The 16,805-nt window shown below is 45.5% G+C and overlaps 1 protein-coding gene across 1 annotated transcript in view; it reads left to right on the top strand.

Moving 5' to 3' along the window:
- Nucleotides 1-3,078: 3,078 nt before the first annotated feature.
- LOC133046470 (microtubule-associated serine/threonine-protein kinase 4-like) overlaps nt 3,079-16,805 on the top strand; it is a 225,849-nt gene continuing 212,122 nt past the window's right edge. Inside the window, exon 1 of the mRNA XM_061129302.1 lies at nt 3,079-3,423. Coding sequence (XP_060985285.1) covers nt 3,079-3,423 — 345 coding nt within the window. The remainder of the gene's footprint in view (nt 3,424-16,805) is intronic.

The following is a 16,805-nucleotide window of genomic DNA, read 5'->3' as shown; positions in this document are numbered from 1 at the left end:
GCATGAACCCTGGCTCCATTACTTTCTAGCTGTGTGGCTTTAGGAAAATAACCTGGCTTCTCTGTGCCATAGTTTTCACATATATCACATACGAAATATGAGAATAATAGTGGCTACCTTATAGGGTTGATATGGGGATTAAGAAAATTAATACTTGTCAAGTGCTTGAAACCTTGCCTGGCACATGCTAAGTGCCTTATATAGGAGGGTTGTAGAGGAAAAATCTGTTCTGCAAGTATCCTTTTATAACCTTTTATGTTTTAAATCAAGACAGTAGAGTCCCTGGCCTATGGATATTTGTAGTTTAATATATATGTGTACTTGAACAAGTCCCCTTCTGAGTGCAATATGTTGGAATATTTAAGAACGGACCTTGGACCAGATCGCTGTTGTCAAATCACTGTTCTGCTACTGACTTGCTGTGGAAACTTTGGTAAGTTACTTGACCTTACAGATCCTCAGTTTCTTAATCTATAAAGTGGGGTTAACAGACTGTCTCGTAAGGTTGTTGCCAGGATTGCTCGAGACTATCCACGGATGCTTGGGAAGGCGCGATAATAGCTATTAGCATCCTTGCCATTGACGATTCAGGTCATGTCTTTGCCTCTATTCTGATGCACTGAAGAGTAGCCCTCCTCCTCTTTCATGTGAATGCCTTGCTTAAGTCATCATTTTACTTCAGCTGTGGTGAATCAACCACATAGGGGCTCAGATAAAGACCAATCCTCCTGAGGAGAAAAGCAATTGTGAGGCCCGGGTCGGATTCAGACTGCCCCACTGTGCTCTCTCTTTAGCCTTGCTCTCACAGCTAGTCAAGACCCTACAACTGTTCTTTTGCCTCAGCGGGTCTTCACAGCCCCTCAGATAATTCCGAAGGGTCACAGTGGAAGCCTGACAGCCCGAGGTGTTTTTCAGTATGGCTGTCTGTGGCGGTGGGGTCACATCATATTTCCTGCCCCTTCATCTTGGGGGAGGAAACTGATTCAGACAAAGCTTGCTGTCCAACGTGATGAAGCACTTTGTATGATGTATCACTTCTAAATACGATGATAGCATAAAAGGGCTCATTAGCTGAAGGGGCTTTCAGCTTGACTCCTCCAGTTCTTAAGGACCTTTGGCAAGGCTGTCCTGACAAAGAGAAATCTAAGATGCTTGAGGACTCCCGAGCTTGAGGACCTAAACTGTTTTTCTGTCACTCTCCCCTCTTCTTCTGTGGCACACTGTTCCTGCAGCACTACCATAGCTTTGGAAAATTAATATCGGAGCTATATTATGCAGCATCAATCTCTTGCTTGACCGTAAGCTCCTCAAGGGCAGGGGACCTGCCTTATCCATCTTTGTATCCCCTGCAAGCACTGGGCACACATCTCAATCAACATCTGTGGAATTGAATCTGGTTGAATTTATCTCCCAGGTTGCAGTGCTAGAGCTCAGAATAGGAATGGAGCTAAAGGCGAGTGAGGAATCATTTTTTTCCCACTGCTGAGCTGCCTGCTGGCTTCTGAGAAATTCAAGTCACCCCATCACGCTGAAGGCCACCCAGGGGGAGGCTGTTAAGGTGATTCTATTGGTATCCTTCGTGGAAGTTCTTTCTCCTGGTTCTTAGAGGTAAAGAAAATGAAGCAACTAGTCCTGCATTTTGTTGATTTGCAAGCCAGAGCTAGGAGAGCTTAAAGTGGAAATGTGATCTCTCTTCATCCTCTGCTTGGCTGACGTGGAAAGACAGGCAATGGTGGGCCAGTACTCCTCTCTAATTTAGCTTTGTCTAGTATCTGGTACAGAGCTGGGCGTATTCTTGTCCCTAATTAAATTGTTGTTTAGTTGCTCATTCGTGTCGGACTCTTTTGCGACCCCAGGGACTGTAGCCCACCAGGCTCCTCTGTCCATGGACTCTTCCAGGCACGAATACTGGAGTGGGTTGCCATTTCCTCTCCAGGGGCTCTTTCCGACCCAGGAACCCTGGCCTCCTGCATTGCAGGTGGATTCTTTACCACTGAGGCGCCATAGCGGCATAATTTGTCATTTCCCTCCCCTTTAAAATGTACACACATCTTTATTCAATTGACAAACAGAAAAGAAGAGAGAAAACAGTCTTTTGAAAACCCTCCATGTGTCTAAGCCAGGCAGTCTGCTGGAGCTGTGTATATTTTTGCTCTAACTCTGCTCACAGGGAGACAAGACAGGTGTGAACGTCTTCACTTCCAGCTGAGAATCCTGAAGCCCATGAAGCTCAAGTGGGGAATCCGGGATCGGAGATCAGCTGGCTTTGGACGCACTCACCATACCACGAAGTTTCCCCCCCCCCTTTCTCCTCCAGCACGCAGGTGGGTGCGTGCGTGTGCCTGACTGTTTGTGTTTCCTTTTACCCTTATAGCCCCGCTACTTCTCCTCTGGTCAGTTTCCTGGATTCCACTTTTTCGAAAAAAAGTCCAGTTCTCCAGGGTTGCACTGCCCGCCTCGGCCATCTCCTCTCCTCCTGGGGTTCCAAGGACCGCCAGCCACTCCTTGGCTAAATTCAGAGTCCCAGCCTTCGGCTCGGATTCCGGGCTCCACTCCGACCCTCCATGGCCGGGTGGCTCCCTCGCGTCCGCGGGGCCCGGGGATCTCAGGCGGGACGCCGGAGCCCGCGCCTCGGCCCCGCCTCCCCTACCTGACGCCGGTGCGCCTGGGGCGCCGTAGCCTCCGCCCACCGGCGCGCCTGCCCTGCCATTGGCTCCCCCTGCTGCCCGTCTCTTTCGCCGGCCCCGTTCGGTCCCAGAGGCAGGTTTTGCCGGAGAAGCCGCAGTCCCGGCGGCTCGGGCGCAGAGCCGGAGGGCCGTGGAGCGGAGCGCGGACCGGCACTGGCATGCGTCCTCGCCAGGGAGCTCCCGTCAGCCGCCAGGCCCGGGCGGCTGCTAACTTGGCTGCAGGCTCCGGCGGCCCGGCCGCGGCCATGTAGTCGCCGGCGGGGCTCCCCGCAGCCCGGGAGCAGCAGCGAGAGCGAGCCGGAGCCCAGCAGCTCGCGGCTTCCCCGGGAGGCGCTGAGTGCGCGCCTCGCCCCCGCCGGCCCTCGGGCCGCACTTTGGGTCCGAGAGGGAAATGGGGGAGAAAGTTTCGGAGTCGCCTGAGCCGGTGCCCCGCGGCTGCAGCAGTCACAGTGCTTCGACTCCCGCCCCTGCGGTGAATGCCGAGTCCTCGCCCGGCGCTTCCTCGGCGGAGTCCTCCTCGGGCTCGGAAACTCTGTCGGAGGAAGGGGAGCCTGGCTTCTCCCGCGAGCAGCCGCCGCCGCCGCCGCCGGGTGGAGCTCGGCCGGCCGCTGCGTGGGCTCCCGCGCTCTTGGTGCCGGAGCGTGGAGTCTCAGCGCCGCCGCCGCCGCGCCCGGGAGGAGCCGCGCCACCCGCGCCCCGGGGCAGCAGCGCGTCCCAGGAGGAGCAGGACGAGGAGGTGGGCCCCGCCTTCCCCACCTCGACCCCTCTGGTCCGGGCTGCCCGGCGACCTCAGCTCTCTACCCCGCACGCGAGTGGCGGGCAGTGCGCACTGGGGCATGGAGCGGGGAAGGGACCCCAGGCGCTGTGCGCCGTGCCCCGGGTAATGACAGTTAGGAGCCTCGCTGTGGGTCGTTGATTTCCCCGTGATTGTCACTTGTGTGTGTGTGTGTGTGTGTGTGTGTTCGTGTACATGTGCTGCCTGACAGTGGGCTTATACAGTATCAAAGCCGCAGACTCCTCCAGGTCTGGATTTGCTCCGCTGGGTGTGTGAATGGATGTGACACTAACCACCTCGTTTGTCCCCACAACTAAGACTTCCTTCTCCGAAGTGGGCGTTGCTTCGCGCCGTGGCGCCTGAGCACAGGGGGATGGGGTGAAGGGATGGGTGTGAGGGGGTGGGGGGCAGTTGGCGGCAGTACCCGCGAAGTTGCGCGGCGTGTTTCCGTAGCATCCGCCCCAGGATCGCGGGAGGGTGGTTTTGGCTGTTCCCCCGGCGTCGGTTCTTCGAGAGAGGAGGACTCCTAGCTCTGGGCTGGCAGCGCTGAACTGAGCTTCTGCATCTCCCATTTGGACTCGTTCCGGGGTATCCAGATGCGTTCCGGTCGCCAGACTGAATAGGGAATGTAGCTCCTCCTTTGGAAGACTGTGTCCATCCTGGTTTATTCGTCGACCTTGGTTTCTTGGAAGAATATTTGTGTGAAACTTGTGGGTCGCGTCCTGATACATCGAGACCGTGACTTGGTGTCCTCCCGTCTGTTTTCTCTGGCTTTTTCCAGTCTTTGGAGGACAGTTAAAGAAGCTTAAGGTTCTTAGTGTCTTTGATTGTTTGCTTTGGACGTTTCTTGGGAGGTCATCTTGATCACGCAGGGCCATAAATAAATTACCCTAACAGAACCGCCTCCTTGTGAAGTTAGTTCCTCAGTGCCAGAGTTGTGTTTTCCTCCTCTCTGATGGGGTTAGCTTTAGTAAGTAATTGTCTTTGCCCCTCAGAAGATGCAGGCTGAGGCCAGTGTTCTGACAGTAGCCCCCTGGGGACCCCAGCCTGCAGGTAAAGACTGGATCTGGTACAAAATGAGGAGAGTCAACTCCTAGCCTGGCAGAGATGGAGCAAACCCTAGTGGTTGGTGAACCCTCTGGCAGTAATCAGGACCCATTCCCCAATGCCTGGTGGAGCGTGGGCATCCTGGACAGGTGTCTGGAGATCTGCTTTCTAGAACTGCCTGTGCTCCTGAACTGTGAGACCTCAGATGAGTTGATTCCTCTGAGGTCAGTTTAATAATCTGTGAAGTGAGGGGTATGACCAGTGAACTTCAAGGTAAAGTTTATTGTCCCACGAACACTCCCCTTTTTTGATCAGGAATTTAGGATGAATCCAAACTTCAGATTGATCCTAGGAACAGAGTACCAAGAGTTAAGCTGAGCACCACACATATCACAGAGCTACCTGGGGCTATGACCCAACTTAATGATTTATTAATACTATTAGATTCCAATATAGTGCTGCCACTATATTGGTACAGAAGGTGGTACAGTTAGTTGCCCTGTGTTTTCTGGGAAGCTGGGCGTATGCTTCATGATACATAACATGGTCTTGCAGATCCCAGGCCGAGGAAGACAGGAACTTCTCACTTTTGTTCAGGATCCTGTAGCTGGTTTATTGCTTGGCCTCAGGGTGACAGTGTTTTATTTTCTTGGAAGTGGATATAATGATAGCTTATTTCACAGGCACTGCAGTGAGGATTGGTTGATTGAAACACATTTTGAAAAGTGGAATGACTAAATAACATTGGTCAGTATTTGTGAAATCTCAGAATTGGATGTAAAGTGATACAGTATTGCAGTTTGTTGTGTAACTTAACCTGTGGCAGGGGATGCTGGAAATTGTCCAGGAGTGGAAATCTTGACTTGCTCTGAGAATTTTAAAGCAAGACTGAAACTGTGGAGTAGAGAATGATAGTCTTTGTGGCAGGGGTTGGAGTCCAGTGCACATTTTCTGGCTCTTACACTGGTGCAGGGAGGGGTTCCTAACCTTCGAGGAGGGTGCAGTGGGTCTCTCTGAGAACCTAATGAAAGCTCTCCATCCTCTCCTCAGAAAATAGGTATCATTATAAATACCATTTTAGCGGGTTGAGTGAGGAATACTGGGTTACACAGTCTCAGTTTGGTGGAAAGATGTGGGTTTGATGTCCAGCTCTGCCACCTTAGCTGTATGTGGGTTGTGGACTACTCCACTGATGTAAGGCCTGATTTTTCCCCTCTTAAATGGGAATAATAGAATCATTAGGCATTTTATACATGCCACCTAATTTAATCCTAGTATAGTATCTAGAATTGAATATTAATTTTTCAGATTCATTTGTGATTAGAAATGTTGTGAAAGGAGGTACAAGTTTGGGCTGGCTTATTTTATTTATGCAAAATTAATCTGCTCCCTACTTTCAGAGAACTGAAGGCTGTGGCTATTCTGTTTATTGCCATTGTATTAGTACAAGCTGGAAAACAGTTTTTATTTGTATCAGATGTATTATGGCAAAGCACTGTTAGTGTAGTGTTAGTTATACAATAGCAAGGTACCGAGTACAAAGCCTTTAAAAGCCTTAAGTGAAACCCATAAAATGGAAAAAGATTCATTTAGATTTAAAAATTGTGTGTCTAGCTTGGGATAATCACTGTTTTCCAAAATTTTTTTTCAGTTACTTATTGCATCAGTTTTTAAAAAGCAGCAAAACTCAACTTCCTAGTGTATGATTGCAGTGCTAATTTTTGATGCACCTTTATTAAAGCTGCTTGCATACACTAGCAGAGAAGGCACTGGCAACCCACTCCAGTACTCTTGCCTGGAAAATCCCATGGACGGAGGAGCCTGGTGGGCTGCAGTCCATGGGGTTGCCAAGAGTCGGACACGACTGAAGCGACTTAGCAGCAGCAGCAGACACTAGTAATATCAACAGTGTTTGACCTACTTCATATTTTATCTTATTGTCAGTATTTGTGTAAACTTACAGTCTCATAGACTTAACCCTTTAAGCTTTTGGTGTCTAAAAAACAATAGTTTAACATGACAATGGTTGTTATTTTCATGTACTTAATAATCAGACACATGAGAGAGATGGTGTATGGTTTTTTGTTTGAATAAAGTGCATTTGACTTTCCCCCTGATTCCCCAAACCTGTGGACGTTGGGGTCTCTGCAAGTTGAGGGTAACAGGCTGTGTTTAGAATAGTCAGGATGAACTAAATTGGACTGTCCCTCTAACAGCGTTTCTGAGATTTGCTCCCAGGCACATCTTGGCCCCGTCCCTTCTCAGAGCACCTGTGCTGACCCTCATAAAGAACTCAGTGCTGTCTGTTGTCTGTTGATCAACTCCTGAGGGCAGGAATTTTGTCTTTGTGTGTTGACCCAGTGTTTCTCATACATTAGTGGAGGCTCAGTACATATATTTTGAATGAAAGAGGAAAATACGTCTTTGAAAACAGTTGCACATTTGACTGAAGAGTGACCATATGAGTCTTCTTTTGTTGTGAATTATGCTTAAGCATCTAGATCTCTTATCCAAAAAAAAAAAAAAAAAAAAAAAAAAGCCTCATGGATCCCAGTGAAAATATTATAAGCAGTTTTTCAGGTAAATTTTTAAGAAAGTCAAATCAGTGAGGATCCAGTCACAATGCCTGTGCAAGGACTTGTGCATTAACTCTGCTTTTCACTCTGTGTGTTAGAACTTGAAACTTTTCAGGGATTGTAGAAAGGCATGGTAGAATAAAGGCTTAGTAGCTAAAAGGATTTTCAACTCAATATAAAGCGTTTCATTCATACTTTGCTACCCTAAAGGATTTACTTTACTGGCAGGAGGGGGAAAACAATTGCCCTTATTAACAATAGGCACAATTAGGGTTGTCTTTTAAGTGTTCTATTAATGATGTGAGCTTGAAGACTGATTTTAATATCATGCATAGATGAATGTCTAGACTTCACCGGTGAAGAGAATAACTAGTAAAATAGCAGCCATGAATAGAGTGAAGCTTTTCCGTGAATTGATATTTTATGAATCACAGCAGCTACATAATTTAAAAAAAAAGCACGTAAATCTTGGCACATATATCATTGAGTTTTGTCTTTGACTCCCTGATTCAATAAGAGTCACAGGTTCACAATGTCAGACAGCAGACCGTCAATGTATGTTGAGTCTGACGCCTGAGAAGTAGCACCCTGGGTGCTGAGATCATGAAGGTGGGCAAGACAGAGATAGTCTTGACCTCTCAAAGCTTCTAGTGTAGCAGGGAGATACTCCCGAAACACATGACTCTTCACTAATTGATTTCCGAGGTGGTAGATGGGGAACAGGCAGTGAGGGAGTATATACCTCTTCTCACGTGGGAGGTGGGAACTGCCTTCCTGGGGAGTTTTTGGAGAAGGGAAGGGATAGACCGATGTGGGTAGCAGAGAGAGTTTGTGGGTCTAGGGGCTAAGAGACATCTGCGTTGTGTGCATGAAGCAGAGGAGGGCCTGGCGTCGGGGGATGTGGGAGAGAGAAGCAGTGGTTGGGTCATGCATGGCCTTTGGACTTTATTCTGAGGCCCTGGGAGCGCACTGGAGGGTTTGAAGCAAGGAAATGACTGTCAGACTGGCGTTCCCAGAGGCCAGGTGGTGTGGAGCCCGCCTGTTGATGCTGCAGTGTAGCTGGTTGGAATGTCCCAGGTTAGCTGGGAGCTGATGACCCAAGAAGATGGCACCTCAGTAAACGGCATGTTGCTGGAAAGTGGAGCTTAGGAATCCATGTAAACACATAGGAAATGGATTGGGAAATGAGTGTAGGTCTATTCGAGAGAACACCTTCGTGTGACTGTTGCTGCTTCTCACTGCAGTGTTGCCTTAAGACTAGGATTTTCTTGAAGGAAAACCTTTAGTGATGAATGGAGACTGAGAAGAGGGACGTGCAAACGCTCGTTTCCACAGTCAGTTGCAGGGGCCATCAACCTGGGGTGAGAATAAGGGGTGATTGCCCAGAGGTGGCGTGATTCTCTGGCCTTGGGAAGTGCAGTGTCTGTGAGCTAATAACACACGTTCTGAGAGTCTGGCTTGTTCGCCTGCATGTTCCTAGAGAAGGAATGGTCAGCGTCAGGGAAACAAGGCTTCTACCGTTTCCACCCCGGGTCTGAGGTGTTCTAGGAAATGTCAGTCCACCAGTGTTTTGGAGCCAGTGACAAAGGCTGACTATCTGTCTCCTGACACTGACTGGATACAGTGTTTAAGCCCAGCTGTTTGTGTTTTTGCCCCTGGGAAGAAGGGTGTGAATGTACATTGGAGTGCAGGCTGTGAAGATGGTAAACTACGGGGAGAATCCTGGGAGAAAAGTTCTCACAATGAGAAGGATCCATAACCAGGTGGCTTGGTGTTAGAGAAAACTGAATGAGGTTGTGTGTGTGTGTGTGTGTGTGTGTGTGTGCACACACATGCACGCGTGTGTGTGTGTGTTGGTGTACATGCCCTTGTATATCTAAGAAGAAATAATTGTCCTTTTGAGATGAAAGATACCCCGGGTCATTTATGAGCAAGGTCACACATTTTATGGTGATGCCCGGGAAGGCCTTGTGCTCCTCTTCACCATCGCTTCAGACCAGCAGCCAGTGTTCCCTGCCCTGGGGTCAGGGTCTGTAGGGCCTAAGAGTATAGACTAATGACCCCGGTTCAGCCACTTCTAGGCTGTGGGCCTTTGGAACAGTTATTAATACCGAGACTGTGTCCTTCTCTGTAAAATGGACAGGCTAGCATTTACTGCAGAGGGTTGTTATGAGAGTTTTATATAGAGGTCCCAGCACGATTCCTGGCATACACATGCCTTCCATGATGGTGTTTGCTAGTATGACTGAGTGCGGAAAAGCTGGTTTATGCAGAATATCAGCGCCATTGCCAGGAATAATCAGCACCTGGACGTCCCTTCCCTGATGGATTATGCTACCAGCATAGTCTGCTGATGGTTCTGGGAGGCCCTTTCATTCATGAGCAGGTAGATGTGTAACAGAGTGATCATTTTTAATTTCATGGACACAGCATTTCTTACAGTATACTAATAGCAAAGCTTTATGGACTATGGTTCGTTAACTCTTCTGTAAGACACACTCTCTCTTTTGCTCCTGGAATCTGCTGTGAGTGATCACTTATTAAATGATGTCCTCAAAGACTCTGTGAACATGCAGATTACTAACTGAGCCCAGGAAGTTAGTCAGAAGGCACCATGTCAGCCATGTGGTGAGGCTGGTGACATGACCCAGTACTTCGTGATGATTGGAGGCTGAGAAGAAAGTGACAAGGAAATGAAATGATCTTCTGGAAACCAACTTTGGTTCATAAAGGAATTGGGTGGTGGTCCAGGAGCTACCCCCACCCCCAACTTCACAGAGGGGAATCTGTTAGAAATGAGATAGAACTTTTAAAAATGCAAGAACTCATGTATGTGAATTGCCCAGCAAAAAGTCTCTTTCATCCCTTTGGGGGTCGTATAAACAGTTCAGTTTTTTTTTGCAAAAGCCTCAGATCCACTTCTGCTATAACTCTGATAAATACTGGTGCAGTGACTGCAGGTGGCTTCCCTTCCACCAGCCTGGTGCTCTGCCCCGTGTCCCCGTTTAGGTTGACATTCACACAGCCTTCCATCCCTCAGTTCAAGGCTGTCTGTGCCCTTTGTGCCTCTATTTAGTCTGGTATTAATCAGATATTTCTTATTGGGTCCTATTATTTTGGGGTAGAGCATAAGATCAAATACAGTCAAGCAGAAATCTCTTTCTTCAGCAGCTTGTGGACACTTCTTTCTTTCCCCCCTTTTGTCCTTCTCTCTCACCCCTTCAGGATTCCTGGAAAGGATTGGACAGTAGTCACGTGTCAATGCATTCCTCTCCCAAGTCAGGTTTAGGAGAGAAATGCATGCACAGTTTGCTTTAGTCGCGCCCAACAGCCTATGGGCTGCAGCCTGCCAGGCTCCTCTGTCCATGGGATTCTCCAGGCAAGAATACTAGTGTGGGTAGCTGTTCCCTTCTCCAGGGGATCTTTCCAACCCAAGGATCGAACCTGGGTCTCTTGCGTTGCAGACTGGCTTCTTTACTGCTGAGCCTCTGAGGAAGCCCCTAGGAAAGAACACCCTTCCTTAAATGTGAAACGTCAGTTCAGGACCGTGGTCAGCGGTACACATACACATACATTTAAGTGTATAGAACTTGTGTGAAATTTCTGGTTGCTTCTCCAACTTCTTTTAATGAAAAAGTTCACTCCTTATTTAATGATTTTAATTCATAACCAGGTACATGTGTCTCTGAAACAGCTGATAAATTTGTACCCTATGCCTGCACTCTTTTGCTGGCCCATCAATTTTCCTGTTGGACACAGGCCATATATTTTTGATTATGATACTACTTCCACTGAACATTTCAGCCCTAATGCTTTGTACTGATATTGGGGGCAGGGGTTGGTAGAGGGGAGGCTGGGGATACTGACAAATTGGCTTTCTTTTCTTAACTAATTTCATAGGCTATGGTGTGGAAAATGAAAACTTAATTATAATGTTCTTGACTTTGTATCTGGGGGGTGTTTTCAGTGGCCAGCGACTCACAGGCATGCCCACTTTAGTGTGGGTAGCAGAATATACATTTGACACTCATCTCAGGTGTGGGTATTTTGGCCTCTGCCTTAAGACTTGCTCAGCTACTTTTTTAATAAGCCGAAAAGTTAGGTAGGTAGCTAGCTCCTGGTAGATGATTTTATGCCTTTCCCAGTTTGTTTTAAAAACAAACAAAAAATAACAAGATCATCATATCTTGGGGTTCCAGTGTTAACATTTGTTTTTTTCAGGCATTTCTTTATGCACAGATGGGTGTACCTTCAAAATGCAGGAAGGGTCCCAGTGCCTCACCAGTGATAGGTAAATAAAGTAAAATCGGGTTAAAGTCGGTGGTTAAAATCCTATGCTGCTGTACTCTGCCCTTGAGACTTATATTCTCAGAAATTACAAATTCACAATTGCTTCTTAGGGCAATCATTGCTAGGTAAACTGCACTAAAATATTGAAATGGAATGCAGTTGTGATGAAATTCATTTTATGTATGAAGGTTAAATGATTAATTTCACAAAGAGGTTCTTGATGAAAAAATTGGCTCCACAGGAACGTGTCCAGCTCCTGGACACTCAAACTCACAGAATTTGCTTTGCCACTCCTTTAGTTTTATTTGCCTAGTTTTAATTTTTTAATTTAAAAAAATGTAGCTAGAATGGAGCGAGAGCACTTAATTGAAAGCACCTGAGTCGTAACTAAAGTCGTCATCAGCCCAGGCTTCTCTGTTTAAAAGGGCAGCTCCCAGGCTCCTCACCTGGATGCAGCCAGGAAGAGTTAGGGAGAGCAGCTCTAGAGAAAAGGGCAGTCCCAAACGTTTGTTTGGAGGGAAAGGACCACTGAGAAGTTTTACTTAAGGAGAACTTCTGACTCATCGCAAATCAGTAGAGTACAAATCAGGAAGACCCAAGAAGATGCCCGCCTTCCTATTCTTCTGGCTCTTGTGAGACGAGTAAGTCAGATTGCTAGGTTAAGCCAGCGTGGCCTTAAAGACTCAGCGAGCATGTGTGAGCATGAGAGAGTGAAGGACAACGAGAGAGAAACTGCTGGTCAAGTAAGGAAATACTTCTCTTCTTTCCCTGCTACGCTTTGGCACTTTATGTATTGTTGAAATTTTACTTCTGTATATTTTATTTCATGTACCACTTTGGAAATGTTTTTTTGTTGTTGTTGTTGTTGTTGTTGTTGTTCTACAAACACTGTTTGCCTATAAGCTACCCCAGTTCATTGTTGGCTGGGAAGAGGAGTCTGGTTCAAAGTGGCCTCTTGAGACCTTTTAGGACTCACGTTAATCCCTGGTGATAGTGGGTCCCAGCCCTGATGCAGAGTCTCTATTAGGACAAAAGAGGACATGGAAATTCTAACTGTGAACTCTCTTAGTTTTCTTTATTATAATGTCAGTGTCACTTTGACTTTTCAAGAATTCCATTTTTTAAATTAAAACATTTCTACCCGGAGAAAGCTGACGGCAATAGTCTTAACGTTATGGAACAAGTCCTGTTGGGAAGAGTTAGATTAGCAGAGTGACAATGTGACAGTTGTGTAACCTGCTACTATCATGCTGTTTTAAATTCCTTTAAAAGTATTTGAGTCATCACTTTCTGTGTGTTAGGTTACCTGTCATTCTGTGTTCTAATTCATCCCTGTGTCTTTCAGCCCCTTCCTACCTATAGCTTAGTCATCAGAATTTTAAAAAGAACAGCACAAATCACTTTGGTTGGAAGACTGTAGTAAAACCTTTGTTCAAACAGAATATTTGGGGGAGAGACTTTTTTTGGTTACTCAATCTTATGATTCACTAATAATTAACTGAAAAGCTCTTCTGTTCTCACTTTGCTGTTTACCTTTTGTCTTATAATTCCTAGATGTGTATTTTCTGCCTTATTTTGTGATGAACAAGCTAGCTTTTCTTTTTAGTGATTAGACATATTATAATGCTTTAGGGATCTCACTTTGGCTATCAGTCATCTTCAAAGCCTACTGAAGATGGGAAAAGTGCATAAGAAGAAGTAGAAAGTATAAAATTGAGTATACTGTTAACAAAAGTAGATGATCTTGATTTCTTTAACTTTAGAAACTGGAATTAGCAAAGTACCTTTTTTTCTGAGATCTTTGCTTCATTATCTTTGCTCCTGGGTTATGCCAGATCATGTATATATTGTTAATATTTGTACAGAACTTAGCAGTTTTCACTGCCTTTCCTGATACTATTTCAACTGTTCTCTCATTCTCATTTTGCACACACATCTTCTTGTCGTGTAGTTAATAGTTTCTCTGTCTCTATCCCACTAGACTCTATGATGTTGAGAGTGTCACTTAGCCAAAGTGTGGTAGTGTGGGCCAATTGAATTGCCAATTAAGCCTTAAAAGACTTTTGCAAACATTGAGTAAATGCATGTAAAACACTCAGAATGATGTCTTGACACACAAAATGCCTCAGTGGAAATTTGGGAGCAGTGCTTTATTATTACCCACTATATGTCCTGTGCATTTGGCATTATGAGTTTAAGTGTCTGAAGAACTTTAAAGATCAGGGTGAAGATATAGTTCAGTTCAGTCACTCAGTCATGTCCAACTCTTTGCGACCCAGTGGACTACAGCATGCCAGGCTTCCCTGTCCATCACCAACTCCCAGAGCTTACTCAAACTCATGTTCATAGAGTGAGTGATGCCATCCAACCATCTCCTCCTCTGTCGTCCCCTTCTCCTCCTGCCTTCAGCTTTCCCAGCATCAGGATCTTTTCCAATGAGTCAGTTCTTTGCATTAGGTGGCCAAAATATTGGAGTTTCAGCTTCAGCATCAGTCCTTCCAATTAATATTCATTTCAGGACTGATTTCCTTTAGGATTGACTGGTTTGATCCCCTTGCAGTCCAAGGGACTCTCAAGGGTCTTTTCCAACACCACAATTCAAAAGCATCAGTTCTTTGGTGCTCAGCTTTCTTTATAGTCCAACTCTCACATCTATACATGACTACTGGAAAAACCATATCTTTGACTAGATGAGCCTTTGTTGGCAAAGTGATGTCTCTGCTTATTAATATGCTATCTAGGTTGGTCAGAGGTTTTCTTCCAAGGAGCAAGCGTCTTTTAATTTCATGGCTGCAATCACCATCTGCAGTGATTTTGGAGCCCCCCGCCCCCCCAAATAAAGTCTCACTGTTTCCTTTGCTTCCCCATCTATTTGCCGTGAAGTGATGGGACCAGATGCCATGATCTTAGTTTTCTGAATGTTGAGTTTTAAGCCAACTTTTTCACTCTCCTCTTTCACTTTCATTAAGAGGCTCTTTAGTTCTTCACTTTCTGCCACAAGAGTAGTGTCAGTTGCATATCTGAGGTTATTGATAGTTCTCCCGGCAATCTTGATGCCAGCTTGTGCTTCATCCAGCCCAGCATTTAGCATGACGTATTCTGCATATAAGTTAAATAAGCAGGGTGACAGTATATAGCCTTGACGAACTTCTTTTCTGATTTGGCACTAGTCTGTTGTTCCATGTCCAGTTCTAACTGTTGCTTCTTAACCTGCAAACAGATTTCTCAGGAAGCAGGTCAGATGGTCTGGTATTCCCATCTCTTGAAGAATTTTCCACAGTTTGTTGTGATCCACACAGTCAAATGCTTTGGCATAGTCAGTAAAGCAGAAATAGGTGTTTTTTTTCTGGAACTCCCTTGCTTTTTTGATGATCCAACAGATGTTGGCAATTTGATCTCTGGTTCCTCTGCCTTTTCTAAATCCAGCTTGAACATCTGGAATTTCAAGGTTCATATACTGTTGAAGACAGACTTGGAGAATTTTGAGCATTACTTTAATAGTGTGTAAGATGAGTGCAATTGTGCAGTAGTTTGAGCATTCTTTGGGATTGCCTTTCTTTGGGCTTGAAATGAAAACAGGCCTTTTCCAGACCTGTGGCCACTGCTGAGTTTTCCAAATTTGATGGCATGTTGAGTGCAGCACTTTCACAGCATCATCTTTTAGGATTTGAAATAGCTCAACTGGAATTCCATCACCTCCATTAGCTTTGTTCATAGTGATGCTTCCTAAGGTCCACTTGACTTTGCATTCCAGGATGTCTGGCTGTAGGTGAGTGATCACACTATTGTGGTTATCTGGATCATGAAGATCTTTTTTGTATAGTTCTTCTGTGTATTCTTGCCACCTATTCTTAGTAACTTATGGTTTTGTTAGGTCCCTACCATTTCTGTGCTTTATTGTGCTCATCTTTGCATGAAATGTTCCCTTGGTATCTCTACTTTTCTTGAAGAGATCTCTAGTCTTTCCCATTCTGTTATTTTCCTCTATTTTTTGCACAGATCACTGAAAAAGGCTTTTTTTTTTTAATCTCCCCTGGCTATTCTTTGGAACTCTGCATTCAAATGGGAATATCTTTCCTTTTTTCCTTTGCCTTTCACGTCTCTTCTTTTCTCAGCTGTTTGTAAGGCCTCCTCAGACAACCATTTTGCCTTTTTGCATTATTCCCTCCTTGGAATGGTTTTGATCACTGCCTCCTGTACAATGTCACGAACCTCCATCCATAGTTCTTCAGGCACTCTATCAGATCTAATCCCTTGAATGTGCTTGTCACTTCCACTGTATAATCATAAGGGATTTGATTTAGGTCATACCTGAATGGTCTAGTGGTTTTCCCTTCTTTTCAATTTGAGTCTGAATTTGGCAATAAGGCATTCATGATCTGAGCCACAGTCAGCTCCCAGTCTTGTTTTTGTTGACTATATAGAGCTCTCCATCTTTGGCTGCAAAGAATATAAAATCAATATGATTTCAGTGTTGACCATCTGGTGATGTCCATGTGTAGAGTATTCTCTTGTGTTGTTGGAAGAGGGTGTTTGCTATGACCAGTGCGTTCTCTTGGCAAAATTCTGTTAGCCTTTGCCCTGCTTCATTTTGTACTCCAGTGCCAAATTTGCCTGTTATTCCAGGTATCTCTTCACTTCCTACTTTTGTATTCCAGTCCCCTGTAATGCAAAGGACATCCTTTATTGGTATTAGTTCTAGAAGGTCTTGTAGGTCTTCATAGAACCATTCAACCTCAGCTTCTTCAGCATTACTGGTTGGGGCATAGACTTGGATTACTGTGATATTGAATGGTTTGCCTTGGAAATGAACAGAGATCGTTCTGTCGTTTTTGAGATTGCATCCAAGTACCACATTTTGGATTCTTTTGTTGACCGTGATAGCTACCCCATTTCTCTAAGGGATTCTTTCCCACAGTAGTAGATATAATGGTCATTTGAGTTAAATTCACCCATTCCAGTTCATTTTAGTTTACTGATTCTTAAGATGCAATGTTCACTCTTGCCATCTCCTGTTTGACCACTTCCAATTTGCCTTGATTCGTGGATCTAACATTCCAGGTTCCTATGCAATATTGTTCTTTACAGCATCAGACTTTACTTCCATTACTAGTCACATCCACAACTGGATGGTGTTTTTGCTCTCAGTCCATCTCTTCATTCTTTCTGGAGTTATTTCTTCACTGATCTCCAGTAGCATATCGGGCACCTATCAACCTGGAAAGTTCATCTTTCAGTGTCCTATCTTTTTGCCTTTTCATGCTGTTCATGAGGTTCTCAAGGCAAGAATAGTGAAGTGGTTTGCCATTCCCTTCTCCAGTTGACCACATTTTGTCAGAACGCTCCATCATGACCCGTCCGTCTTGGGTGACCATACACAGCATGGCTTACAGTTTCATTGAGTTAGGCAAAGGGTAAAGATGGCGGAGT

Source organism: Dama dama, chromosome 25 (assembly GCF_033118175.1).
Source record: "Dama dama isolate Ldn47 chromosome 25, ASM3311817v1, whole genome shotgun sequence".
Taxonomy (NCBI): domain Eukaryota; kingdom Metazoa; phylum Chordata; class Mammalia; order Artiodactyla; family Cervidae; genus Dama; species Dama dama.
Note: the sequence above shows the minus strand (reverse complement) of the source record. Positions and strands in the feature narration are given on the sequence as shown.